At 40.0% G+C, this 27,872-nt stretch overlaps 1 protein-coding gene across 1 annotated transcript; it reads left to right on the top strand.

Moving 5' to 3' along the window:
• Window positions 1–866: 866 nt before the first annotated feature.
• On the top strand, window positions 867–26,018 carry LGMN (legumain). Its single transcript, XM_042883662.1, is given in 14 exon segments — window positions 867–963; window positions 5,726–5,881; window positions 12,918–13,015; window positions 13,882–13,963; window positions 14,887–14,972; window positions 17,339–17,414; window positions 17,826–17,888; window positions 18,796–18,862; window positions 20,477–20,595; window positions 21,223–21,312; window positions 21,836–22,033; window positions 22,704–22,874; window positions 24,441–24,508; window positions 25,261–26,018. Coding segments are annotated over 13 exon segments (1,296 nt in total). The 5' UTR covers window positions 867–963; window positions 5,726–5,743; the 3' UTR covers window positions 25,301–26,018.
• The last annotated feature ends 1,854 nt before the right edge of the window (window positions 26,019–27,872 follow it).

The following is a 27,872-nucleotide window of genomic DNA, read 5'->3' as shown; positions in this document are numbered from 1 at the left end:
GGATGGCTTTTGTCAGTTCAGAGGCCACCTCTGAGCCATCCCAAACCACAGCAGTGTGACTTGTCAGGCAGCCACATCTCTGGGACACACTTTTAGACATGCACTGATGATTAACCAGCACTGACCTTTCACATTGATTATCATAAGCAGAGCTGAAATGGGCAGATAACGCAAGTGGCAAACTCAGAGCAAAACCATGAGTTTTGGCAGACATTCAGAACCATGGTTGGTTGAAAACAAATTGTGAACTTGTTTCAGTTTTTTAAATGATACTTGACAGGTAAGACAGAAGCAGGTGTGTTCCTGTTGGTGTGGTTAACTGGACAAAAAGCAGGTTTCTTTTTCCTTTCAAGAAGGATTTCTTTCATTAAAGATGGTGGAAACTTTACAGCAGTGCTTCTCAGCCTTTTTATTTTTGCAGCAAAAACCAAAAACCAATAATCACAGTTAAAACAAACCACCAAAACAACAACAAAATACCTCCCACCTCTCAGCGACGGTACATGCCGATTTCTGAACCGCACGTGAGCCACTCATGAGGCAAAGCAGTGGCTTTGCGTGAGGTCAGGCACAGACTGCTGCAAGAAGCCTGTGCTGTGCAGGCCAACTTGCACAAAATACTCGAGATTGATGCTGAGACATCAGTTTCTTGCTCAGTTTCACGGGTGACCTTTTAACGCGCTCCTCCTGCCCGCCCTAAACCTCCAGTCCCCGTCCCGCCCCAAAGCAAACGGCGGACTACAACTCCCAGCGTGCTTTGCGCGCAATGCCTCGCGGCCTTTAGAGCGTGGCGGGGCGCGGTGCATGCCGGGACACGTAGTGCAGTGGGCCGCCGGTTCGGCCGCTCCTCCGCGCGGCGGCGATTGGACAGGCCCGGTCTCTGCTCGCAGCGGCCCGCGGTCGTATCGGCCCACACGGCGCCCGGCGCAATCATAGCGCTCGCGACGGCTTCGGAGCAGCGCGGTAAGGTGGGCCCGGGGCGCGCCGTCGCGGTGCGGGCGGGGGTGGCCGGGAGGGGAGCGCGACGCGGGGCCGGCGGTGGCGGGCCCGGAGCGCAGGAGTTAATTAAGCTAAATAGTCGCGCCGCCTGAATTTCTTTCCATGCGCGCTCCAAACGTTTCCATGTTTGCTGGGCAGAAATGTTCATCCTCATCTGAGTTATTCCTCCCCGCCCCCCTCCACAGAGCCATGCAGGGTGATAATTAGCGAGCATTCAGGCGTCGTCTCAGCGCTGTTTTTTCTGCCTGCAATGTGACTCCTGAGGTACCGTCGGGATGCGCCGAGACTTTACTTTAGTCAGAGGTGGAAGAGAAAGGCAGAGGCCGTATTAGTGTCTGTTATTTCCGAAGTACCCAAAGAAAAACCCCTACGAAGGCTGTAGGAGGCTCAGGGCTCCCTTGTGCTGGCTCTGCCCTGAGAACAAGGAACCCGCGATGGATTTAAAATTACCTCGATAGTGCATTTAAAAGTGTTTAAAATCGTTCTGAGTGAACATAATGATGAATTGTGCTTTCACACTAACATTGACTTCCACATCTCCTGGAGCTACGTTAAGCTCTTTTACTGCAAGCATCAGTCCTTATCAAATTAAGCTGTTTCATTAAGTATTTACTCGTGGCCCTTGTAAACAGCTGTATTGCAACAGAGCCCCTCATCTCTGTCTCCTTCAGAATGTGGTTTATCGAGGCTGCGGTCGCAAGGACTTCTGCTTTTTGCTATAGAGGTGTGTACAGAAAAGCAGACCCGTTCTGCAGGGCTCGGCCACGGCTGCGATGCTGTACCAGGCAGCAGTAGGGATGCTCCTGCCCAGCGCTGCGATCGCTGCCCATTGGGAGGGCGGTCGTGTCGTGTGTTTTGTGGGAATCAGCACCGAGTATCATGGCAGGCGGTGTGCAGGCATGGTGCCGGGATAGCTATTGGGACTCCATTCTGAAAACTAGAAGACACTTCTGAAAAATAAAGGTCGTAAGTGCGCGGCCTGGAGGAAAGAAAATGAGGTAGAGTAAGATTTCCAAGAATGGGCACGATCAGCTGGTAAGCCAAGGCTGATATTTTTTATCTCGGCAATTACTCTTAATTCATATGAAGGGAGGATGCCTTGATGGTTTCTGTTCATACAGCTCTGAGTGGCTGTGCTTGAGTTGTTTGGAGTTCAAGTGACTGAATGTCGACATCACTGTAATTTCCCGTGGAAAATGCTTTCCCCAACACAGATTGCTTTCCTTAGTGCTACCTGGTATCTGAGATTTTCGGTTTAGTGGAGCTTTCCTAAGGAAAGGCGGGGCAGACACAGAAGGAGCAGGCTGCTGGCCAGAGGAGTGGCTCTGGCAGATGGCGTAAACTCCCATCTCTCAGCAGGTCGGAGGTGTGCAGTGGGAAATGGCTACAGGAGCTTGGGAAGAGAATACAGGAGCTGGGCAGATTGCTCTGGCAAGAGCTGCCTGGCCCCTGCCCGGCTGCTTACAGGGGTGAGCAAACTGCGTGCTGTGGTTCTGTGTGTGTGCAGGGTCGCGTGCTGTGTCTGTGAGGTGCCTTTTTCCTGACATGGTCTCCAAAGCAAAGTTAGCTCTTCTATTAGAAAAAAACAGGAAGGGCTGATGAAATCATCCCCTGTTGTGTGAGGATCAGCCAGAGCTCTAAAATGATTTTATGAGTTTTCAGTTCTTCCGTGCACTGGTTGTGTTTGTTCTGTAGAGCAAGACTCGTGCTCTCCGTGTGTTGGGGATGGCACGTGATGTGTTTTATTCCTTGCTCTCAGAAAAAGCTGTTTACGCATCTATGGTAAGCTGGTCAGATGGATCCTAAATGTGGCCTGAAGGCATGACATGTGATGGGAGCTTTCTCTGCTAGACTCTGGGTCAAACACTCTTACAACACCCCAGAATGCAACCCTTCAAGTTGCTGCCTGAGCAATCAAAGGCGTTCTTTAAAACAAGCAGAAATATGTACTTATTTTATTCTGGTATTTGGAAACAAGCAATGAAAGACCTGTTCCCACTGCACATGTGTTTAATGGTTAAGCCAATTTTAAAAGCTGCTCAGAGAACCTTGGGGAACTGAGCTTTTATTAATTGTGGCTTATTAGGGCACAAGGCATGTCTGTGCTTTTTGGTTTTCCTTTCTGATGTTCATTTGATTTAATTATAGTAGAGGAAAAAGATAAGTGGGATTATATGTCATTAGAGAATATAAAAGATGAATTTTGTCAATTCTGAATAACCTGTAATGAAACATGTGGCTTTCTAATAACATAGTGCAAACCCTTCCTGGCTTCTTTTTTCCTTCACTTCTGTATCATTTATGACTTTGTCTCAGCAGAGATGGGAAATTGCAGGGTCCATGTGTCCCTGTACCACATGGAGGGACAGTCTGAAGGGCTTGCTAACTCGGTCTTCATTCATTCCTGGTCTGGCCATGGCTCCTGTGCCGTGTCAGTGGCTTTTCCATGCACTTTATGTGCTGTACCCTGAATTAGCCATCCTGCTGTGTTGCCTAGGGACCAGCTGGCAGCAGCGTAGCTTCTATTGATACATAATGAATTTGAGTTAATGATTTACATCTCTAAGAATTTACAAGCATCACGTGAAATGATCTCCAGTAAAAATTCAAACCATTTATTTCCTCTTTGTATTTTTTCCTGTAAGTATGAGTGATTTTAGCTGGAGAAATGAGTTGTACTTTAATTAATATGGAAAAGGTTTCTTCACATGAAACAGATACTAAACTTTGAATGATTTGCATGAAACTTGGCTATGGATTCTAAAGTCAAACTCAGTTAAGATTTCAAAGTAGATGGTCTAAAATGTGTTGATTTTTCTTCTGCTGTCCAGTGTTTCACCAGTTAGGTATCCCTGAAACCGAATAATGGGAGGGAATAAGTATGTTATTCCATGGCACATATTGGTATTTGACAAAAGTTTTGCACAACTTAATCACAGCTGTGCTACAAGTAAGTGTAGGCTGCTTTTGTTGATATTGCATTGTGAACACAGTGCCTCTTCAAGGCAGTTGTTAGTATGCTGCTTGTGTCGATCATCTGAAGAAGTGACAAGATAGACAAGGCAGAGATGGAATGCAGGGCTGCCTGTCACTGGCAACACCACAAGAACTTAAAACTGCAGCTCACCATGAGAGATCACAGCCGTCTCTCAAACAGCAGAAAACTATTGCTTATTCCTTAATGCATTCTAGCTGCTCAGGTATCTAGTAGCTCAGCAGTCTGTTATTAGTTTTCCTGTATTGTTCTTGCTCCAAAATCTTGTGCTTACAGGCAGTGCCAGGAGTGGTTTACTGCAGAAAGATAAGTGTCCTAGCTGAAGGTGAGTTTTTGAAGAAGCAGTGTCACAGCACTTTATGTTTGGTTCTGTCTTTCCCTCTGTTCTGGAGCTCACTGGTGTGGTAATAATTCTTCTTGCAGAAACCAGTGTGCTAACGTGACTTCCTTCACTTTGTGCTAGCTCCATTAAAAAGGGAAAAAGAAAAAAAGCCCAAAAACCTCTTTCAAAAACATTTATAATTTTTCTTTCCTGTAACTGCCTGCATGACCTAGCCGAGAAGATCTAGTCTTAGAAATACCCATACAGTGTTGTGCTATGAGTACTCACCATACATGACCTAGTCGCAAGTCGGTTCTGTTTGTTTCAGCCTAGGTTGGGAGTGTGGGAGTTCTGGCCATGTGGAACTGAGACCAACATAGATGCTTGTCAGCTCTTTGGCATAGTGGCAGCTATGACATTATACCTTCTGATCATGCAGTGTGCTGTGGGAGTTTCCAATTTTATCCCAAAGAAAGCTATGCTAAGTAGACTGCTTACTGTACCTCTCAGATACGTATCAATGGAGATCAGCCTCCAAAATATTTTTTTTTTACTGCACCAGTGTAAAATCCCCCTCCAAGAGCATGCAGCTCTTCTCAGGCTCTTTTTTTCTGAATTCGTGTTCACGGCCTCAGACCTTATTCTGTCTCTGTGCAGCTTGTGCAAACACTTAAACACTGTCTGAAACAGATGAAAGTACCTCTCTTTCATGTGGTACGGGTTTGCTCTCTAACAGCATAGGCTGCACGAGTAGCACAAGGTTCTCATGGCCTATGCTTCCCAGCAGCCCCAGCTGCATTGCATGCAGATCAGCAGCACTCTGGGCTTTCCCTCCCCTCACTGGCTCTGTGGGCACAGAGGGCTCTTATGGGGCTCTGACCTTGCAGCTCCTGGGCAATGCTCCACATCTGTACATCTTTGTGCCTGCATCACCAGGGGTTGAACTTGATGGTAATGGGCTCATTGTCAGCAGGTGGAACCAGAGAGATACCCAAGGAGAGACCAAGAGAACAGTGTTACTCTGAGGAAGTTTTGTGTGAAATATTTGACAATGATACTTGTTCTGTATTTGAAAACTTATTCACTGCCAGTTACTACAAAATAAAACAACCAGAGGGAGCTGAAAGACTTGGTTGTCCTGCTCAGAACTGCTTTCAGTTACATTTGAAAGCTGACTGAAAAGTATTGTAACTAGTAGCAGCTTGGTGCTAAGGGAAGATATGACTAGAAATTGTACAGTGGGTTGAACAGTCTTTAGAATACAAAAACAGTCTACAAGCAAGAAGGGCTTCTTGTTGTGATACTGCTGGCATTTACTTTGTTTTAGCTTACTTTTTTTTGGCTTATGTCCTCTGATCTACTTCTTTCAAACTTCTTCATTAAGGATTTTTTCTCCTTCTCATCTGCAGAATAAATAAAGAAGAAAGATGATATTGGAAGCGGTTGTGCTGCTAAGCTGCACTCTGGGAATCAGCACGTTGCCCCTGGAAGAACCTGAAGATGGAGGCAAGCACTGGGTGGTGATTGTTGCAGGTTCCAATGGCTGGTACAACTACCGCCACCAGGTAAGGAGCCGCATGCTGACACCACTCTCCACAAAATGCCTGCTCCGGGACTCACAAGGAGATGGCAGTCTGTCTAGACTAGTTCAGACTCAGGTCATTTGGGCAAGTGCTTCTGCTTCTGGGCTTCCAGGAGCATGTGGAGTATTGTGAAAGAATAGAACAAGATTCATGCACAGCCTGGCCTTGTCTTCTTATTCTCACCCAATAATTACCCTTCATTTTTCCTCTTAGGGAGTCTTTTTGTTTACAACTTCATCCAGCCTTTTGCCCTTTCAAAAGCTGTCATTAGCAGTAGGAGCAGTGTTCTTCTAATCACGCTTCTGGGTCTTGGGAGACCTGTATCATTTAGGCTAAATATTTTATTACCATGCTAGAAGGTCTGACTCCAACTTGAAGTGATGTCTAGAATTAAACTTTAGTTTTGAGAGACATGCATGTTTCTGTCTGTTATTCTTACAAGCTTACATTATTAAAAAAAAATCTTCCTTTCTCCTCGGCAATTGAAAAACTCAGCTAAAGCTGTATGTACACATTATGTTTTCTGGGGTTTTGTATACTGGAAGACAGGGGTTCTTTTAAGGTTTTTGCTAGCTGTATTCTGCACGGTCTCAGATTTATGCTGCCACAAGAAAAATACAGTGCTCTGAGGTGCAGGGCTGAAAGAGGAGAAAAGGAAACAGGAACTGCTGTGTTGTCACCACTGGCTTGAGGGCGAGTGTCAGAACAGACGAGACTGTGACTTAACTCTAATTAATTAAATTCAGGACTTTTGTAACTAGTGGTCAGTAGACTACAGCATTTTTCCCTTTGGGGAATTCTTGGGCAATCCCTTAAATAGATTCATCTTCACTTAAACATAGTCCTTGCTCAAAATGGAATACTCTTTTGCTTCTCTGGAGAACATAGCCCATTTTATTCTGACTTATGTATACATTTGTATGTTTTTAGCTGTTAGAAAAATATTTTACTAGACTGTTGCTGGTTTTGACATACCAGCAAACCAGCATTTTAGAAGTTAGGCTGCATTAAGTAGATGGGGTACGTCTATCAAACTGACTTTCTGAACTCAAAACTTGTTCATTTTTAAAACTTGATTATTTTTAATGCAGCTGCCTGTACAAACTAGACAGACCTTATCTTGTCAATTTGTTGCAGTCGGGAAAGAATCAAGTCTTCTGTGTGTTGCATGCACTAGGCTTTATGTTTATGCCTCTCTTCCCTTTCAGCTTGCAATCAGTTTGCTGCTTTCAGTGCAATGATGAGATTAAAGCTAAGTGAACCAGCCTGACAACGTTGTTGCATTTGAGGAAGAACCTGTTAGAGACAAACGCTGTCTTAAGGCTTGGACAAACTGGTTTTGGGGGTTTGTGCCAGCTTGTTGCACTGTAACAATCGCTTGATAACCAGAGGTGGAATTACATGTGATGAGATTTTGAAAAGTCAAAATTCCTACGGAAAACAATTACAAAAATACAAGCATTGTGCTTAATCACTACCCTTCTTGGCATGTCTAAATGTAACATTATTCCGAGTTAGGTTGTGGTTGCTGGCATTGCTGTGTAACCGGTCTCTCTGGCTCTCTTCCACTAAGAGGAATTAATACTGCAACATTCAGTTTTTAAATAAAATTTCTTTTTAAAGCTTTGGTTCATGATAATTCCTTTTCTACTGTTGATCAGGCATAGAGCTTTTAATCTTTCTGTTGGTAGGTCTTCAGTAGTAAGTTTATCTGCCGGATATAAGGGAGTAATGAAGAACACAAGATGCCCACCCAAGTGTTTGTGTCTGATGATAAGACAGATTTTCACATTTACATTTCAAGTGTGGTCGCACTTAACAGACAGTTAAGTACCTTTTCAACTTTCAAGTACTGTCTGCTAAGTAACCTTTTCAAGGCCAGAAAACTAAGAACAAGGAACGTCAACTAACTGCAAAGTATCCGCGGTGTCAGGTACTGCATTTAAATCCTAGAAATGTCTGTATTTTAACCTCTTCTTTCGCTTCAGGAATAGTGCTAGCATTTGGGGAAAAAAGGAAATGAGTCCACTGCTAGCCATCCTGTCAAAGTTATGAAATCAGTATTATAAATTTGTGTGCAGGATCCTTCAGAATGGGATTGAGCTCTCACTTGTCTGTTCTCAATGAGACAGTATTACCTCTAGTTTGTTACAAAAGATTTAATTCCCACAGGACACAGGCTGTCGGAAACCTCTACCGTCTTGTCTAGCTGCCTCTCAGAGTCTACCTCCATGGAGGAAAGATGTGCACTGGGACACCCAGTAGCTACCTCGTGGAAAATGCACTGTGTATGTGCTGCTAAGTGTAATTCAAGTGTATCAAACATTTAAGAAAGCTTAATCCAGGTGAAACTAGCTGAGCAATAGACTGACTTCCGGGAGAGTTGTAAAGAGGAGGCGGGGCGCTAACAGAGACTTCAGGAGTCATTACAGACTTTTAGAAATGTTACGCAGGCTGATTGCCATGCTTTGCATATATTAGTGCTCCCTTATTTCCAACTGTGGACGCAGAAGTGCTGTGCTGAATGGCTTGCTCATCAGGTGCATTGGAACCATGAATAGGACTTGAACTTCCAGCTGTGTGCTTCACTTCATCCATCATGGAAATTGTTCCATGGTGAGCCTACAGTTTTCAGTAGAATAATACTAACAGAAACTAAGCTGTGCTCTAGGAGTGCAGATTTAATTCTTTGTCATTCTTCTTTCCAAAGGAGAAATTGCAGAAGAAAATAAATTGTGCTTTAATGCACTTTCCTCCCACTGTCACCTTACTTCCTCAGAACCTCCCTGAAAATCTGTAGATGTGAATCTTCCTGCAAGTAGTCACTCAGTGTGCCAGTTGCTCATTACCAGTTAGGGTGCTATTTCCTAAGTGCCCCTTGTATATCCCTTTGTAACCTGAGACCAGGCAAACACATGCCTGGGTTTTGGTTGCCCCGTTCAGCAGTTTGGGGTACAGTTAATAAATAAGGCCGTGTGTTTGTATTGCACCTAATGTTTTTGTTGCTTTGTATTCTGTCCATACACAGAAGTCTGTCTGCTCTTTGTTGCCTTCCACAGTAGGTAGCTGGTAGCAGAAGTTGTTCCTTTGACTATGCAAACATAAAAGGAAGGAGCAAAGGTCATCAAACACATCTCTGACGTCATGCCTGAAAGTCTGTAGGGAACTTAGTCTGTACAGACCGTCAGTATCAAGTTTGTAAAGACTGCAGACTCTGTGAACTGTGAGTTTGCACCTGCAACCTCAGTGAATCCGAAACTTGTAAGACTTCAGCTGTCAGGATCCTCTAAGTGGTGCAAACCTCAAATGTAGGCAAATAAAGGAGAAAAACCCACATCTGTACTTGAGATTCAGACCTTACGGGCACTTGTTTTCTCTCTGATGCCTGAAGTGAGATGGCTACCACATCAAGATGATCTAAACTTTTCTCTTGCAGTTATCTAATCAAGTTCCTAAGAAAAATGTTAAATGTTTTGAATAGTGCTCAGCCCAATGTGGTAGGCTTATTGTCATTGCAAGACTAACCTATATGTAGCCTGGTGCTTGGTGCTTCTCAATTCTTCAGCAGTTTTACTGATATCTTAGTATTTTTTAGTAGAGTTGCTTGGTCATTGGAAGTACTATCCATGTACTCCTCTCTGTTCCTCAGCAGTTATTCTGACTGCTGCAACTGTGCCAGCAACTCCAACCTAAAGCTAGTTTCACAAGCAGATCAAGAAGACAGGCCATTGCTTTCTGGATACTCCAAAAGCCATAAATGAACATTATCACATTATTACATTGAACATTATTACAACACTGCAGTGTTGAGTCTTAGTAAAGGTGGAACATATACCAGAGGAGAAATCTGAACATTAAAATGCTGAAAGTTCTTAATAGAGCCGTAGTTTTTGACTGATTGATTGATGCATGCTTCATCAGAAAGGAAATGAAACATGGCTGACATTTCAGACATAGTCTTCTGCCATGCTTATACGTTAAGAGTTCATTCTTTCTTTGGCCGTAGAATTTCCCTGTACTTTTGGCAGGAGCAGTGCCATTTTGCAGGGAAACTGACACTTTGTTACACGTGCTTTTTAGCCATGAGGCTGGAAGTCATAAGACTAGAAGTGTCTAATTGCAGGGAAGTCCATTTTTTTTTTTTTCCATCTAGGAAATATTTGTGTGTACATACCACAAAACAACTAGATTTTTCCAAAAAGAAAAAAAAAAGCAGGCAACTCGAAAGCTGTGTTAACTTGAATGTTTAAACAGCTCTGAGACAAAGGAGTAAGGCTGGTTGGTGTTTCTTGTTTTCACCCCAGGAGAGAAAGGAGATTCCACCTGACTGGCGTGCTTTCAAGATGCAGGAGTTAATTATTTAAGTGGATTTAAGCTCAGATATTCCTTAGGAATTTGCTGAGGTGGCAACAGGCTTAGACTTAACATGGGGATACAAAGTCTGAACCATCCCATTAACAGTTTCCATTACAGCTAACACCTGTGCACTGTTGAGCAGTAGCCCCTGTATAATTGGACTTTCTCATCTTTGCCCTTCAGAACAGAGCCATCCCTATCCACACCAAATCATGATCACAAAAACATGACTTGATTTAAGTGATGCAGTAAATGTTCATAGAATTCATATCAAGTACTAAATCAACAAGAATGATACCAACAAAGGAACTTGGAACAATTTTAGCTATCTCTTTTAAAGTAGTTTACATGTTTAGCTATGCTACAAAAATACTTGTGTAAGAAGCAAAGCTCAAGCAACAGTACTTACTCAAGCACTTACTGATAACAGGAAATACTGTAGATTCACAAAAGCCTCCCTATTCTAGCAGCAGACTGTTTCTATTCTGGTTTTATAGAGGTTGTTTTTCAGTATATGGGAGTGAAGAAGAAGTGCATGTGATTAACATCAAAGGTGGCTGGTCTGGTCAGCTAACTATACACACAAAAATATTTCCTCAAAACTGTTCTACTTAAGGGAGTTTTAGTAGCAAAACATGGTTTTGCTACAATAGCCTATGTTGGTGATATCACAGTATTACCAGTAGACATACTTTCTCATAGCAAAAGGCTTAAAAGGTGGGGCAAAAATCCAAACAGGCATAAATTAAGGTTGATGGGATTTGATCAGATTGGTCTGTTTTCACCTACACTAAATAATTTCACCTACTTCAAGTTACCATCAAGATACATGTAAGACAGGATACATTGAGCAAACAGTCAATGAATCAGAATGAAGAGCAGACAAAAAAAAAAAAAGCTGATAGCATGCAATTACAAAGCTGAACTAATTTGAGGTACTTCGGTATTGATTTAAAGCACCTCAGAAAGTCTCAACAGGCCAACCATATTGCCTACAGACACTTGTTGGTTGAATGTGTTGATATTTTATCACTATAACATGCCTAAGCATTTCCTTGTGTTGCTTGACTACAGCTGTGTCTGTCAGCCTAGCAGAAGACATGTACTGTGTCTCAAGGGTGAGAGATCTGTGACCCATCTACTCATCAGTTCGTGTACAGATGCTTGATTAGTGTTTTTGCCTGGGTTGCTTCTGAAAACGAAATACCTGTTTAGTCAAGTCTGCAGTCAGCTGTTTTGCATTGTGTGTAGTACCATTTATAACTTTGGATAACCTGTGTCTTTGGCTTGATGTAGTAACAGCTCCCATAATGCTGTTCAAGGAACTGAAGAACTGTAAACTGTAGAGGTAGATTGAGACAGGAGGAAGAGAACCTACCCTAACTTGTGTTGTAGGAAGTAAAACTGCTTTAGTAGGGATAGTTTAACACTCAGAGTTAGTCATATGGAAAGATATTCCTCTGAGAGAGTTCATTGGCATTGAATTTGACTCACCCTTCATAGTCTTGCTCAACTACCCTCTGTTTTCAGCCATGCAAAATGAAAGTGACAGGATTTTACAGTCCTTTAGATGAAACTAGTAGAACTCAGTAATGCATCTAAGTAAACTAAACTAAACGGAGGTCCACTTAAGCCATTTTAGTTTGGTGTGTAAAATAATTAAATGAGTTTAGCAGAAATAAGTTTTAAAGCTTGTTTCCGGCTTGCATGGGAAGTTAAAATTTTTTTAGGTGAGATTTCTCCTGTTAAATCTGCACATTTTTTTTTTTGCATCTGACAGGTTATAGTTCTGGAGTTAAAATGCAGTTGCTAATAAACCATTCAATCATTCACAGACTGCAAGTCTAAAAAAAAAAACCAAACAATTATGTTCCGATAGAACTTCATACTTTACTGTAATATTGTTTCAATGAGTACTGTTATTTCTCTGCCATCAAAAAGTGGTTCTGTGAAAAACAAATCTGCTTATTCATATCCTGCATGAGTCAGGAAAAGGGCCTGAATAGAAATTCTGTAATTCATGTTTCTGTGGAAATCCTTGCCCTGAATATACTTTAGTGTTACTCTACCAGAAATATATAATTAAGAAGGAATTATTGGTTAATCAAAATTCTCACTTAGTAAAACAAAATTTAAGAAAAAAGCTTGCAGAGTTGATATTAGTAAGCTATACTTGTTTGAGCCAAGGAGCTTTTGCTGCTTAGTCATGCAGGCTTGTTGCTGAACTAATTGAAATCGGTGGAAATCCAATCTTCCTCTGCTTAGTGCACTTTGGATCTGTCTGTCTGTGGGCAAGTTTTTGCGCTTAGATTTCCTTGCACAACACGGAACGTTGCTGAGTTCCTTTTGTTAAACTTTGTTATCTTTATTAATTCGCAAGGAACTTCTAGATTGTGTTTGAATACAAATTGTAAACTGGAGAGATTTTAATCCTAGTCTTAATTATTTCTACAACTGTTCCTAATAAGAGAAAGACAATTCTGGATTACATCTGTGCATTTCAGTCTTCTAGCAACCCTCAATTTCTTATATTTGAAAAGAAAATACTAGGATAGAGTTTCTTTTGAACATTAGCTTGGTCTTTGGTCCACAAAGCTATTTTTCCTGTTCTCAAGCGTGAAGTCTCCATTAAAGCTAATAATGAAAACCTACATTTTTGCAGGCAGATGTATGCCACGCATACCAGATCGTACACCGAAATGGAATTCCAGATGAACAGATAATTGTCATGATGTATGATGACATTGCTGATAATGACGAGTAAGTAGTGAATATGCACTGGTAACAAGCTGTTTTATACAAATATGCCATAGTCATTAATGTATTTTGAGTTTGTAGTAGTTTTGTAAGAAGAGCTGTTAAGACTGCCTGAGATACATAGAGAAGTAGAGAAGTTTTATCCGTCAGCACTGTAAATTTGCTTTGGGATATGCAGAGGAGCTTTTCTAAGCATTGCTCCACATCTCAACCTCTGTTATGGCACTGAGGACTTTAGAGCTCCTTATAATTTCTTCACTGTTACAAAAGCAAGGGGTCTTACCTCCCAGACATAACAGTTTACAGCAGATAACTTAAAAGCACGCATGTAGGGAATCTCAACATCTTTTCATAAAAAGCCTATGAGTCACATATCAAATGGACTAATCTCCAGAAAGTGCACTGAACAGAGAAATGTACATGACCCGTCCTTGATCACTGCCTATATCATTGTTCTCTATGTGAAACTGTTCGCTTATACAGCCTCTATTTGTGAGACAACTTCAGCAGAAGTTAGCAGGCATGGCATGCATAGCAGAGCAGAGAATAAAAGGAATTAAAGGAAGGAGTGCAAGTGGGAGATAATAGTATAACAGACCACCTACCTATATGCTCAGGTTAATCTACACGATCTGTGGTAGGATACTTCAAGTACTCTGAGTCTAAGGACAACTACAATGAACATGTGAAGTGACTGAAATGTAAATGCCTTTGTATTCTGTGATCACTTAACAATACATGGTGCTACTGTTCATCCACTGGAAGGCAAGGTGGCCAGTCAGGACATTTTAAATTGTTTCCTCATCGTTCTGTGGTTCTTGTAAGGCACATTACTAATCCTTTGTATTTATATTGCTTTAAACTTTCAGAAATCCAACAAAAGGCATTGTCATCAATAGACCTAATGGAACAGATGTGTACGCTGGAGTGTCCAAGGACTATACAAAAGAGGTAGGAATGAAACATGATTTCAGGGAAACTGTTCAGCTTTAACTAGTGTTGTCAGCTTATTCACCTGCATGGTTTGGCACGAAGCTCGTTGTTCATAAGATGAATGTAAACACTAGATGCTTGGAGGCAAAGTAGTGGTCATAAAAGTAAATCCTCACATTGTCCTGCATACAAAAATGTTTAAACTCAATCTGAAGAACAGCTATGCAAGTCTGTTTCATTAAATCAGAAGTGTAATGTAGTTACTTGGTGATTTTGTGATTTGGTATTTGAGTGAGTCATCAGTGGCTAGTATGGTCTACATATGCAACCCTGCAGTTGGGGAGTTAGCTTCAAGACTGGAAACTGCCATTGAAGATAAAATTATAGTAAATTTCTTTGGGGATTTTTTAAAATTCCAGATGATACTAATATATAGTTAAAAAATTAGATACAGAAGTAATTTTGTCAGTGTAATGCAATGGCAAGGACCTGGATGTAGGGCTGAAGAGATGGGTGAAAGTTGGCAAAGGCAGGGTCTTTTAATTTGGCTTTACCTCCAAAACATAAATCTCAAGAAACTATAACCATTGAGCTCCATAGCAGCAGTAAGACTATTTTATCCCTGGAAATCTAAGTAGGAACCAAGACAGGGAATTCCAATGATAACTATACAGAATGAATGGATCCTCACTCTAATAGGAGACCACATTTTGAATTTGGCTTGCATTCTACTTTTAAACTGCTGAAGTATCAGAAAGCAAATTACTTTCAGAATACAAACAATACAGGAAACTGAGTAAATGTTGTTCTTGAATATCAATAGCCAGCTAAACTTGCCACCCACACGAGTTATGGTTTTCAGAAGCCATCTTACTAAATATAGATTTTGTTGATTTTTTTCTTTTTTAATATGTTTAATTTAAATCCTCTTACATTCTTAGGATGTTACTCCAAAGAATTTCCTTGCTGTTCTCAGAGGGGACGCAGAAGCAGTAAAGGGGGTGGGATCAGGAAAAGTATTGAAAAGGTAAGAGAAACTTTATTTAGAAAATAATTGCATGCGTGTTGCACATCCGTACTGATTTCAAAAAAAGAAGAGGGTAAACTAGAGCTGACATTTTACTGGTAGAGAGTCCAGTATAGATGAGGGTGTAAAAATTCTTGAAAACAGTGTTAATTGTATTAAGGTGTATATGTCAGTTAAACTGTCATTTGTTATTATTATTTTTTTCCTGTTTTGGAAGGAGATCTATAAAAATAGAATTCTATTAAGGTTTGGAGACCTTAGAGGGCTTGGTTTGACATACACTGACAGTTTTATAAGTGAAGTGGTAAGAGATGGCAATCAGTGGTAGTGGGGCAGATAGGTTCAGCAGCTCATCAGCTGAAAGAACTGCATGCTTAATCCCAGCCTTGGCAGATGCAGATATATTTAGGCTTTGAATGTAATGAAATAGAATTATGGTTTATATTTTTTATATATAATTTATATATAATATTTTTATATTTTAATGCAGAAAGTCTTTGAGGCTGAAAAAGTAGCATAGCCTTACATATTAATGGATTTGTAGCTTAAAAGTGTTGGTCGACTTAGTTGCACAAATATGGCTTAAGTTTGGCAATATTCTAATATATGAACAATAATAAAAGTCTAGAATGGCCAAGTAGAATATCTGTAATTAATAAGTGTAGTTTATAAAGGTTTATAGAACTATGTTGATTCAGTAAGCAAGCAATCTATTTGAGGGCCTAATTGGAAGACCTCTTAAGAAGATGCAAGATGAATAAATTATGCCAGGTATCTACAGAGTGAAATATGATGCCTATTTTCTGAGGTGTATAATATTTCTGACTCAGTACTGCTAGTGATATTTTTCATTTTTCTATGTATTGTAATTCTTGTAAAAAAAATAATTAAAATTTACCTATTCAAAGAAGTAACCTAGTTAAATAAAAATTGTGTAAGTGCCTGTCTCCATCCAACAGTTCATTTTACAGACTAAGAAATGAAATAGAAGAGTCGTTTTCCAGCATTGGGAAGAAAAAAACCAATGAAGGAGCAGGACAATATTTGAATAATCTACTGCTCTCAGTTGTTTATATTCCCTCCTAAAGAAGCAAGATAGAAAATAATATATGCAGGTCATATAGGTAAAAAGTTAAGAAATTGCTGCACAGGTACTAGATTGTTCTTTTCTAGTAGTTGCAATGAACCAAGCAATGAATGTAAAGCATTCTTTAGCCTATTAAAAAAGTGTACTTCAGAACACACTTGTAAAATCTTGAAGTCACATAAAGGAGCGGCTGTGCAGAGGGCCAAGGACACTTAGCTACTTGGGAGGACAGCTTGAACCCTGATAAAAACAAAATAAAACAAACCAGAAAACGGCCAAGAGTGGCAGACAAATATGTCCCAGCCCCTTTTTTGTTAGGCTTTGTTGTGTGAATTTCAGTCAGTGCCCTCACTTCTGCTTTTGGGTGGGACAAGAACTCCATTATTTTTTCTGCTCACAAGTCTTATAGATTGCTTTCCAGGTTGTTCCCTAAGACAACAGGTTGTTAGCCAGGCAGAAAGCTGGCTTGGGGACTCCTTCCAATCTGTTTATACAATTTATTTGAAATTGTCCCTGAACACAAATCCCTTTGGAGATCTGACTGTTAGAGCAACACCTTTGCATCAGCCAAACGTTATAGAGAGCAGTAAAATCTGCTCCAACCTTCAGGGAATCATCACTCACGAGCATACAGTGTTACAGAATCATAGAATCGCAAAGTTGGAAACGACCTGCAAGATCATCTAGTCCAACCATATTCAACCAACTGTGGTGCCACACAGTACAAAGAACCTACCTAGCATAAAGAGTGAGTCTGTGTATAGATCAGCTCTTCATGAGACATGGACTGGTACTGATTTGGCTATGTGTAGCTGTACAGATCAAAACAAGGTAGTACATAAACATACAGAGGATCTTATTAAAAAACATGTTGTGGTTTATGACATATCGCAGGTGCCTCGCTATAATGTAATTACAAAAGGAATCCATTTTTACCAGAATGCTACAAATCTCCACAGTATAACAGATTTCTAAGATGGGCAAAACAGTTGTACTCCTACCAACTACCATCTGCAGCCTAACCAGCAATAGTCCCCATGCTTGAGGGACTAACAATCTATACTGGATCTTATTTCTCTTCCAGACACCCATCTTTTCTCAAAAGCACTCACAGTAGTATGCTTTGGAAGGAAAAATTACTACCAAGAGCATGAGGTGTTTCAGATGCTTTATTTTCAAATGTTGGCATGCCTTGGTATTGAGCAGCAGGTGATGCTTGTTGTAGTAAAGATTAGGTTAGAGCAATTAAAAATAATTTCTTTCAATTTTCTCTTTACAGTGGTCCCAAGGATCATGTATTTGTTTATTTCACTGACCATGGAGCTCCAGGACTTCTAGCTTTTCCTGATGATGATGTAAGCATTTGGGGGGGGGATTACTTTGGAGTTTGTCATAAAAAAAAAAAAAACTATCTTTTTAATGACGTACTATAATACTAAGTAATACATCCAAAACTCTAAAATATTCAATGCACTGCCATATTAAGGACTGCAGGGAGAAAAGGAGCGATGTGCTTTTCATCGTCCCTGTTTTTGTTTCACATAGTTGGGACTTGCTTTCTAGTGCAGTACATGAATCATGTATCATTTAACACCATTAACCATCTTTTCCAGTGGTAAATACTAGAACATTGTGTTTCAGATGTCCAAAACACTGGATATGTTAAAGGTGAAGTGGTACATGTACTCATAACAGTTGTTCCTAATATATGACTTGTGAGTCTTTTGAACATCAGTGATTTTAACAGAAGCCTTCTTATTTTACAGCTTCACGTGAAGGACTTAAACAAGACCATTTGGTACATGTATCATCACAAAAAGTACCAAAAGGTAAACAAGCATGTTAGAAGTTGTATGATTAAAAGAACTGCTGCTATGGAAGAGAGCTGTTTGTCTTCACTTGCAGAGTAATTTAAAGCACAAAGAAGTTGGTGCCACATAATAAGATCTGGATTAGAATTTATAATTTACAGGTCTGATCCTCTACACATTTTCCCTTTCCATCTTTTCTAGATGTTTGCAATTGATGCAGCACAGATACAGACTAGACTCTTTATAACATATAAATGTAACCAACGGGAAAAACAATATTTGTAACTATCACTCCCTTATAATGCATACTTGGCTCTTTCTTCCTGTGCTTTTTTCACTTCAGACTACACTATTCCTACAGGAATAATCAAACGTGTCTTGTTTTTCTCTAACAGTTATTAATATGGTTGAAAAGGCTGCACCTCTTATCAGAGAATTCTGTGCATTTACTTCATTACAAGCAGTTGTAAACAGAAAGACTAGTCTTTAGCATCTAACAGTAGCTTTTTATTTTTAAAGCTAGTTATTCTATCTGTAGAATAGTTGGGGGTATTTAGGAACACATACATGGTCATAAGTTCCAGATATACTACCTGCATTAGTGGTACACTGCTAGCCCTAAGGGCAGACTTGTGTTTGATATGTGCTTTGTATGTTAGCCACTAGATCCCTTTGGATTCTATAGAGGTTGATTGCATCTTTCCATTATGATTGTTTCCTTTTTCCACAAAGTTTAGTTCTCCCCCCCCCCCCCCAAAAAAGAAAAAAAATGATCTATTTACTTTTTTGTTTTATTTTATAATGTTACAAATAGGTTTTGTTTCAGGATTATCAGTTCAGCTAAACTAACTACAGCTGAAAAGCAGTGAAGGACATTTCTCAGTTTCCTTGTGGAATTTATTAAAGCCTCTGATTTATTTTATAGATGGTGTTCTACATTGAAGCATGTGAATCTGGATCTATGATGAATCATTTGGCTGATAATATCAATGGTGAGCCATCAGTTAACTTAATGGACATAGATTTCTCAGCCTCTCATAGGCAAGACCTAAACAGATACTGTGTAAGGGATAGGTTCAAGTGCCATGTGCATCCCTAGAAAGGATTAGAGAAAGTTACATTTTCCATTTATGGGAAGCACCATTTAAAAACCATCCAGAGTCCTGTAAAGGCCATCTAGGCTTTTGTTTCTTGCAAATGAGAAGTTGAAAAAGTTCTTCTACGTAGTTGTCCTTAACTGGTAACCACTAAGGTTATACTGACATTTCTTAGTCTCAGCATTGTTAACAGTTGTTCCTGCTGACACTTTCCTCTAGTACCAGTCAGGATACAGGATTGACAGACAATTTTGGTACGCTGCTTTGGGCAGTACGCCAGGTAGCGGAACTCCCAACTTTTCAGTTTCTCAGCTTTCTACTACAGAGCTGGGAGTTTAGCCTTGGTTAGTACGAGGAATGAGAGCCTTTTCAAGGTTTTCTACTCCATGGTTGGGAGAGCAGACACTCTGGCTTTTTTCATTGCTGTGAAGCTCTGATCCCAGGGAGGACCCAGCCACCTGCATATCATGGCTTCGTAGGACTTTGGCCCTGTAGTAGCCTGGCTGGCAGCCACTCAGTCTTACAGCTTCATCAGGAATTTACAGCAGGTTCTCACAGAATGTGTCACAGTGCTCAGTGAATCAGCATGTTTTAAAATTTATTCTATTAGAAACCTCCTGTTTGGTGAGTGGTTTTACTGCTAGCTCTACCACTGATTTACAAAGGCAGAAAATTGGCAGTTTACGTTAGAACCAGAAGCTGTTCTTGTCAGCCTTCAGTTGTGAGCTACAAAGCTTACAGCTTATTTTGAACATTTTTAACTGAAAGTAACTATTTGGTTTCTTAGTAAGCATTTTCAAGGATGCTAAGGGCATTACTTAACTACACAGACAATATTTCAGACTCTTTTGGCTGCTGAACTGTAGCAACATTCTGAGTGAAAACAATACTAGCCATACATTAAGCATGCATAGCAGTTTTCATTTTTGAAACTTGGACTCCAGCCACGCAAGTATGCCTTGAATTGACTATGACAAAAAGCCAAAACAGCTTTTGTTTTAGTATCTGTAAGGGAATGTTTAAAATGTTGTGTAAGAGAGGACTGACTGGAAACACTGTGTTTGAGACAGATAGTATAGAGGTGATCTAAGCTTTTTCCTCAATGTAGAATGATGTTCTGGAGATAATATTACTTAGCAAGTAGCAAAAGATAATTTGTAGAATTTATTCCAAGTTTAGGAACAAATCCTCATTATTGTAATTAGGAGTACAAATGTATAGACTGTGACTGTGAAATATTGTCAGGCAGTTGTTTGAAAGTAGTTTGTGTTTTTTCCCTCCAGCTTAAGCACTGCTGGCCACACAGCAAGTTCTTAAAACAGTGCAGAAGCTGACTGAGCAGAATTACTAATTAGCTTCTTTTCTTCATACCACTTAGAAGTAAATGATAGCCAAAATCCTTAGGCAAATATATCACATGCAGCAATGTACTCAATCATGGAGTAAATGGAATGTTAAACGCAAAAAAAACCAACAACAAAACCACAAAAAACTGCTTTTGTCTTACAGTTTACGCAACAACTGCTGCCAACCCCAGGGAGTCATCTTATGCCTGTTACTATGATGATGAAAGGCAGACTTATCTTGGTGACTAGTACAGTGTGAATTGGATGGAAGATTCAGATATGGTAGGTTACTAGATAAGATTGCTTATATTTCTATACACAAATATCACTGGGCTTTAAAAAAGTTGTTTTAGAGGATTTGTTGTTTTTATGTGAGACTGAAATCAACAAACTTGATAAAAGTATTTAACTGCTATTCAGAAGTGTATAATCTTGGGCAACTGAATTTATTTCAGAAACTTACTCTTTTTTATTAGTAGTCATAGAAACCGACTAGTTTCTAGTTTCAAGTTCACATCACCTTAGTTTACTATCTGGGACAACATATCTGAATTTGTTTAATCTGGCAGGTCAGTAGGTTTCATTTGTACTTCAGAGATCCTTAAATACTGAACTGTGGTTAACCCATTTATTAGCATAATGGAAAATGGTAATAGTGAAACAAGTCTGGATTCTTAGGCTAGTCTCCTCCCTGCTTGCCCATTTGCTGGGAATTAAGAGATCACTAAAAGCAATTTGGGAATATCCTGGCAAATCTTCATTTCCATTTTTTATTTCTGTGCGTTTCAAAGATTTCTAGCTCTTACTCTCTACTTCTTTCTACAAACTGGTAGCCACAGCCTTTTACAGGTTTCTATTGTAATAGCTGAATTTAAATAGCTGTGATCACATGGAAGTTTCTTTATGCAGGAGGATCTGAGAAAAGAAACACTGCACAAGCAGTTTCAGCTGGTGAAGAAGCGCACCAACACCAGCCATGTCATGCAGTATGGAAACAAAGTAGGTATTTGAGCAGGCTTCCTTAAAACCTTCTCTGCCCTATGCATTTTTTCCCTTTAAAACAAAAACAAACAGCAGTCTGGCAAAGTTAATTTAAAACTGAAACTGCTCATCATACACAAATAAACCTGACATCAATCAAGTATAATACAAGTAGTTACCACTTCTAGACATGTGAATATTGACATAATGTTAAGGAAGTATATTGTTCCCTTGAATGAGAGGAGCTGAGAGAAGACATGTCATTTATAATAGTCCTATTGTTCAATGCGTTTATAGAAACACACTAACTAATTATTAAAAACAAACAGGTTATTTAACCTGACAGTTCTTCTGATATTTGGAAATAGAAGTTCCAGGATTTTTGGCAGCCTTAGTCTTAGATAGTCAGAAATAAAAATATTTACAAGCCTATGAATTCCTTTTCTAATAGAGCAAGTTTGGAGAGTTAGATTTGCACAGCAAAGCAAAGCATTCAACTGGCAGTGCTTGACAATTTATTTATTTACTTTCTAACTTTCAGAGCATCTCCTCTATGAAAGTGATGCAGTTTCAGGGCACAGGGAAGAAAGCTGTCCCCATTTCTCTGCCACCTGTAGAACACTACGACCTGACTCCTAGTCCTGACGTCCCTCTTGCTATCATGAAACGAAAGCTGATGGCTACCAATGATATGTATGAGGCTAAGAAGATTGCTGCAGAGATGAAGGCACACCTGGAGGTATACAAAACAAAAACAAACAAATCCAACAAACAACAGTAAAACTACACTGTATGCCAGGTCAGATTTCTGTCCATAGTAAGAAGTCACATTCCTGAACCAATGGGATTGTTTCCAGTTTCTACAATTTTTAACAAAATTAGTCTGCAGACTGCTAGCCTCTAGCTGACAACTTACTCTTCCTTTAAAACTTAGGGATTTACTCCCAGAGGCATTTAAAGTAGTGATTATAAAGATAGAGGTAAGCAAGTGCAGAATTCAGCATCGCACCTTTTATTGCCCAGAAATACCCATTCTCTGTCCATAGGAATTCTTGCTGTCAGGAGTTAGTTTTTGGTATTAGCTAACCTTGTCACAGTAGAAGTGAAGTCTCCCACATCAAATAACTTCTGCAGTAGTGTGATCACTATCAACAATTCATTGTCTTTCTTCTGGCAGAACACCACAGGGAGAACAAGTTATTTTTGTGCACAAGGAGCCTCTTTCTCCCTAGTTTTCATTTGAGTGTTAAGGTCCAAAATGTTGTACCAGAAGTAGGAGCCAAAACTGATTCCCTTAAAGATTTCAAGAGCTGAGGGCCAAGAGAGATTTAAAGAAAAATTCCATTAAAAGTCTTCAAATTAGGGTTAAAAAAAAAAAAGCATATTTTAAAGTTTTGTCTTACATGCAGGCTAAAGAATATATCCAGGAATCCATGCGGAAGATCATCACCTTAATAACAGGATCAACAGAACTGACTAATCAGATCCTGTCAGACAGGCTGACCATCAGCAACTACGACTGCTATCAGGCAGCAGTGAACCACTTCAAAACTCATTGCTTCAACTGGCACACTCCCTTGGTAAGACAAGCATTAGATATTACCTGATACACGTACCAGTAACACCACCAACTCAAAAGTCATTGTCAGGTCTGCAAAATCAGCTTTTATTAAAAGCTAGCATGGGGACAGGCTTACAGGTTATTTTTAGATGAGTAATGTTTTTGGAAGCCGGAAACTACTTTCACCACACTTGTAGATGAACATTACTAAAAAGATCTTCAGTAAAAAGCAAACAAAAAGACTAATTTCTACTAGTGAGAACTATCCCTTCATCATCTCCTTTCCCAGAAATCCAAGTATTAAGTAAGTCATGTTGTATTTTTGGTTGAAGCATTACTACTAGAAAAACAGAAACAGCACTATCACTTTGAATTCATATTCTGTATTATAACTGTTTGTTGTACAGTTCTTTTTCATAGCCTACTTGATACTATCATGGTCTCACTGAAAATCCTCAGAGCTCCTTTTTTCTTAGCTGCTTTATTATTGCCCTTTCTTCCTGAGATCTCACTTAAGGACCAAATTCTGTTATGTGTATTCTTCTGTTCAGAGAAGAATAACAGAGGGCAGTTCTTGTTCTAGAAAAATCAATCCTGGTGTCAATCAGGCAAGATAACCTAAGCAGACAGAGCTCTGCGATGGGGTGCATCACATGGCTGTAGCACCTCCCATATGGGGACAGGCTGAGAGAGCTAGAGCTCTACAGCCTGGAGAGAAGGCTCTACGGGGACCTTACAGCAGCCTTCCAGAACCTGAAGAAGGCCTACAAGAAAGCTGGGGAGGGACTTTTTTTTTTTTCCCCTAAATGCATGTAGCAACAGGATGAGGGGAAACACAGCTTTAAACTGGAAAAGGTTAAATTTAGACTTAACATTAGGAAGAAATTCTTTATTATGGGGGTGGTGAGACGCTGGAACAGATTGTCCAGCACAGCTGTGGGTGCCCTGCCTGCCTGCAGGCATTCAAGGTCAGGCTGGATGGGGCTTTGAGCAGCCTGGTCTAGAGGGAGGTGCCCTTACCTACAGCAAGGGGGTTGGAACTAAATGATCTTAAATGTACCTTCCAACCAAAACCTATGATTTTGTGGACATTTATTGATTTTAGCAGAAGTCAATGGAGTTATCTGCCAGTTAGACAAGATGTAAGCACTACTGGCAAATCTGAAGCAAAGGCACTCTTTCAACTGGAGCTTCTGTTTAGCCAGGCTGTTAGGAGGCCATGAAGATTCGTTAAACTTCTAGTTCCTCTTTTGTGCTTTTTAGGGGATTTTTTTGCTGTTGCTTGGGTTTTTTTGTGTGTGCGTGTGCACGTGCTGTTATTTGTTTTTTTTTTTTTTGTATTGCAAGTGGTTGGATTGGTGAGCCTCGCCTACAGGCTAGTGTGCAGCAGCAGCTGACTTTACCTAATGAACTTGTAAGAACAAAGTACACAGAAGAGAGATCCATTTAGCCTAGCATTAGATTATTCAGACCAGCAAATAAGTGCCTTGAATGTTAATAGCATATTTGAAGTATTGCTACAACCTAGTTTGCATAAAAAATATCTGCTATCCATCCTTCAAATTATTAAAAATGTTTATTTCAGTATGAGTATGCACTGAGACAACTGTATGCCTTGGTCAATGTCTGTGAAGGAAGATACTCCACTGACAGGTAAGGAGGTTCCCACATACTCTATGTAGTTTTGTCTGTGGTTAAAAAAAAAAAAAAAGGCTAATAGGATGATGAGCCCAACACTACAAGCATCTCAATTGTTCTCCTCTGTTGACCATTTTATTAGTACCAGATCTAAAGCCATACAAGCAAATTCTGGAAAACACATGCTATTTAGTCCCTCCCTCTCATAAGTATCCAGTTCTCCAAGTCTTTAATTCGCTTGTTGGTAAAATTAAAGCCTGTCAGAGGATCCCACTGCAGAGCATAGCTTCAAAACAGCACGACACATCAGTGTTACAGGACAGACATGTTGTTCTGTAACTTCTGTATAATGTCACATTGAAGCAAAGTTAGGAATTGCTTTGTTTTCTCCTCTGTGCCCTCAGCTGCTGACTCAGACCACAGCACTTCTGTGTTCTCATCCATAAGCACTTGGCGAGAAAACAGGAAAATAAGGGTCTGGACTAAAGAGTTATGGTCAGGACAAGGAAGTGTTGCTTTGGAATACTGACTTATGAGGGTGTAATTCATGGGAGAGGATGGGTCCTAGCTTGTGAGACACACAAGCAGAAGAGCAAGGAAGGACTAATAGCTCGGGCAGAACGAACATACAACTCAGCTGGTGAACAGCTGCTTTGTGTGCCCTGGTGGCATGTACTCCTGTTGGCATCCCACTACAATCAGTTTAGAAAACTTTTTGAGAAGAATGAACCTGAAAATTTTCTTACTGTTTTTGTTCTCCATTGCAGAATATTCTTGGCTATGGATCAAGTGTGCCATGGGTATTGATGGAAACAGTAGTCTAATGTAACCCTTACTGCAAGTGATAATTTTTCTTAACTGAAATAATCCAGACTTTCTGTGCATGCAACATGAAGAGTCCACCACTGTGCTGAAGCTGTGCTAGGAGCTGCGGGACCTGCCCAGCAGTCTTACATCACTTGCCAGCACTGTCCCCCCATTCCCACCTGCCAACAGCCCAATGGTTTGACAGAACCATTTTATCAGACCACATGGAGCTTTCAAGATGGGAATCTCTGGGTGAACACTACATAGCATCAACAGTGATTCTGAATCTGTGCTAAATTTAAATATTGACTCAGATTCTGGAGAAGAAAAGTTATAGCATTGCTAACCATTACCTTTTTTTCTTTTTTTTTTTTTTAATGATAATGAATGCTATTACAGTGACTAACTTGCAGATTGATTGAAGAGTGAAGAAACCAAAGTTTGTTTTTTAAGCTTTAACTCCTTAACAGTTTAAAGAAGCAAATTGTTGTGTTCAAGAACTATCAGATGTTAACAGCACAGTTCAAATGTGAACAATAAAAAACCTTTTTGGGTAGAAAACACTGTTTTCCAAAGAAAAAACACAAGTATCTAATGCTATAAATTTAGCACCAGTATGCTATAATTAAAACGTGTGTACACACAAATGTGTGGGAAGTCACAGAGTTCAGGAATTGTCTGTGAATAAAGTTGATAATTTCATCAACCTACTGGGCAATACAATGTTAAGTGTCTCCTTTCTTGAAATGAATTGAGAGCCAATTCTTTCATGACAGTGCATTAAGTGGTTATTTAACCTCCATAAAGGTTTTATAAAACAGACTGTATCAAACAAGACCAACAACAAAACAGAAATGCAAAACCCGCAGATCACACTTAAAGGCACATTCCTTAGAGACAATTCAATAAACAACAAACAGGAAAGCAAATTAAAAGCTATGAGGTGCTTCCAAATAGCCTCAAATTGTCCGTACCTTTTTACGCATGGAGACAGGATGCAGAAATACTTCAGAGATCTTCCCAAAATGTAAAATAAATAGGAAAAATTATCTCATCCTTGTGAGAAAAGAAAAAACACAGGGTAAAATTAATCATAGAGCTGCAAGATGGTGAGAATTTGGAGTAGATCCACTCCAAGGAACTAAAAGAGAAAGGAGCTAAACCTGAACTTTCATTTACCTTAAGAAGAATCAAACCCCAGAGCATTAGCACTTTCAGCTGTGATTAAGAGCGCAATTACCTTCAGCATGGGTAGGACAAGGTAAAAAGCTGTGAAACACAAATGTACTCAATTGAGAAATTTAAGTTTATGCCTTGAGGGTATTGAAAGTTCAGATACTTGGTTTTGTTTTTTTTTTTTTTTTTAATTTTTTTTTTTTTAATTTTTTTTTAAAGTAGCTGGTTTCCTTTCAATTGTAAAACTTGAAATGGATGGAGATCTATAAATAAGAGGTTGTGAAATTTTGGATTGCACTAAAGTATTGCAGATGTTCTCCTGAAGACAGAAGGCTAAACAAGACAGCATTCAGGCATACTTTTTGTCTTTTGGTTTTTCATGTCTGGAATGTAAAAGGAAAAGAAAAGCCCTCCAGGTTCTTTACAAATACTCTACATCACTCTACAGCCGAGGGACTTCAAGTAGGCTGAGTAGACTTCAACAAGTAATTGCTAAATGATAAACCAACTGCTAGCACAGATTTGTTCACGTTCTCCTGCAGGCACTTGCAGCTGAGAGGATGCAAAGCTGGAATGTGGAGATACCTATCCACACAGTCACACAGGAAACAACTCTGCAGAATGAAAAGACCCACAACCTTCACCTGCACTGATCAATACATTTATTTTAAGGTCTCCAAATAGCATCATGTTGGCTTAATGCTTGTATGGCAGGCTCTTTATTTTGGGATGGTGGTAGAACCTGATTAGAAGATGATTTTAAGATTGTGCAAGGTCAACCTTAGGAGTAGTTTGTGGTGCATTGTGCAAGCACAAACACCCTTACTCTTCCTTCAGGCACATACTTGCACAGACTACAATTCCTAGAACACTGGATATAGAAATAACTACTTAAAAATAAGTAAGGCTGCTGGTTCCCAGTAAGTTGTCAGCATCTACCAGAACAGGTCAGAGTGTGTTGTGCAGAATAGTTGTGTTTAGCCCTGACCTTGGAAAGAGTGCCAGGAGGGAGTTCCCTCCTGGGGTTCCCACCTAGTGGGACAAGTGGGGTTTTACCCCAGCTGAGGACAAGGAACACATTTTTCACAGTGCACGTGGTTGAAATACTGGAGCAGGTCTTCTGAAGGTCTGCATGATCTCCAGCCCTGGGACATGCAGCACAGAAAGGACAAGGCTGAGCTGTCCTGGGAGCAGCAGGGCTTTCAGCAGGAATTGGGCTGTGTGGCCCTGCCATCCTGAGTCACTCCTGATGGAAAATAGAGTCCTGTGCAAAGTACCTATCAAAGTACCTATCAGGTTGGTGAATGATGCATGCTGATGCCCAAAGCTGAATTCAGCAGGAAAACTGCCTTTAGTTTCAATGACTTTCATTTTAGGTTGTACTTGACCTTGCAGT

This window comes from Lagopus leucura, unplaced genomic scaffold, assembly GCF_019238085.1.
Source record: "Lagopus leucura isolate 7727_CA_CO unplaced genomic scaffold, USGS_WTPT01 Super-Scaffold_1, whole genome shotgun sequence".
NCBI classification, from domain to species: domain Eukaryota; kingdom Metazoa; phylum Chordata; class Aves; order Galliformes; family Phasianidae; genus Lagopus; species Lagopus leucura.
The sequence above is the reverse complement of the archived record's forward strand: the minus strand, read 5'-3'. Positions and strand labels throughout refer to the sequence as shown.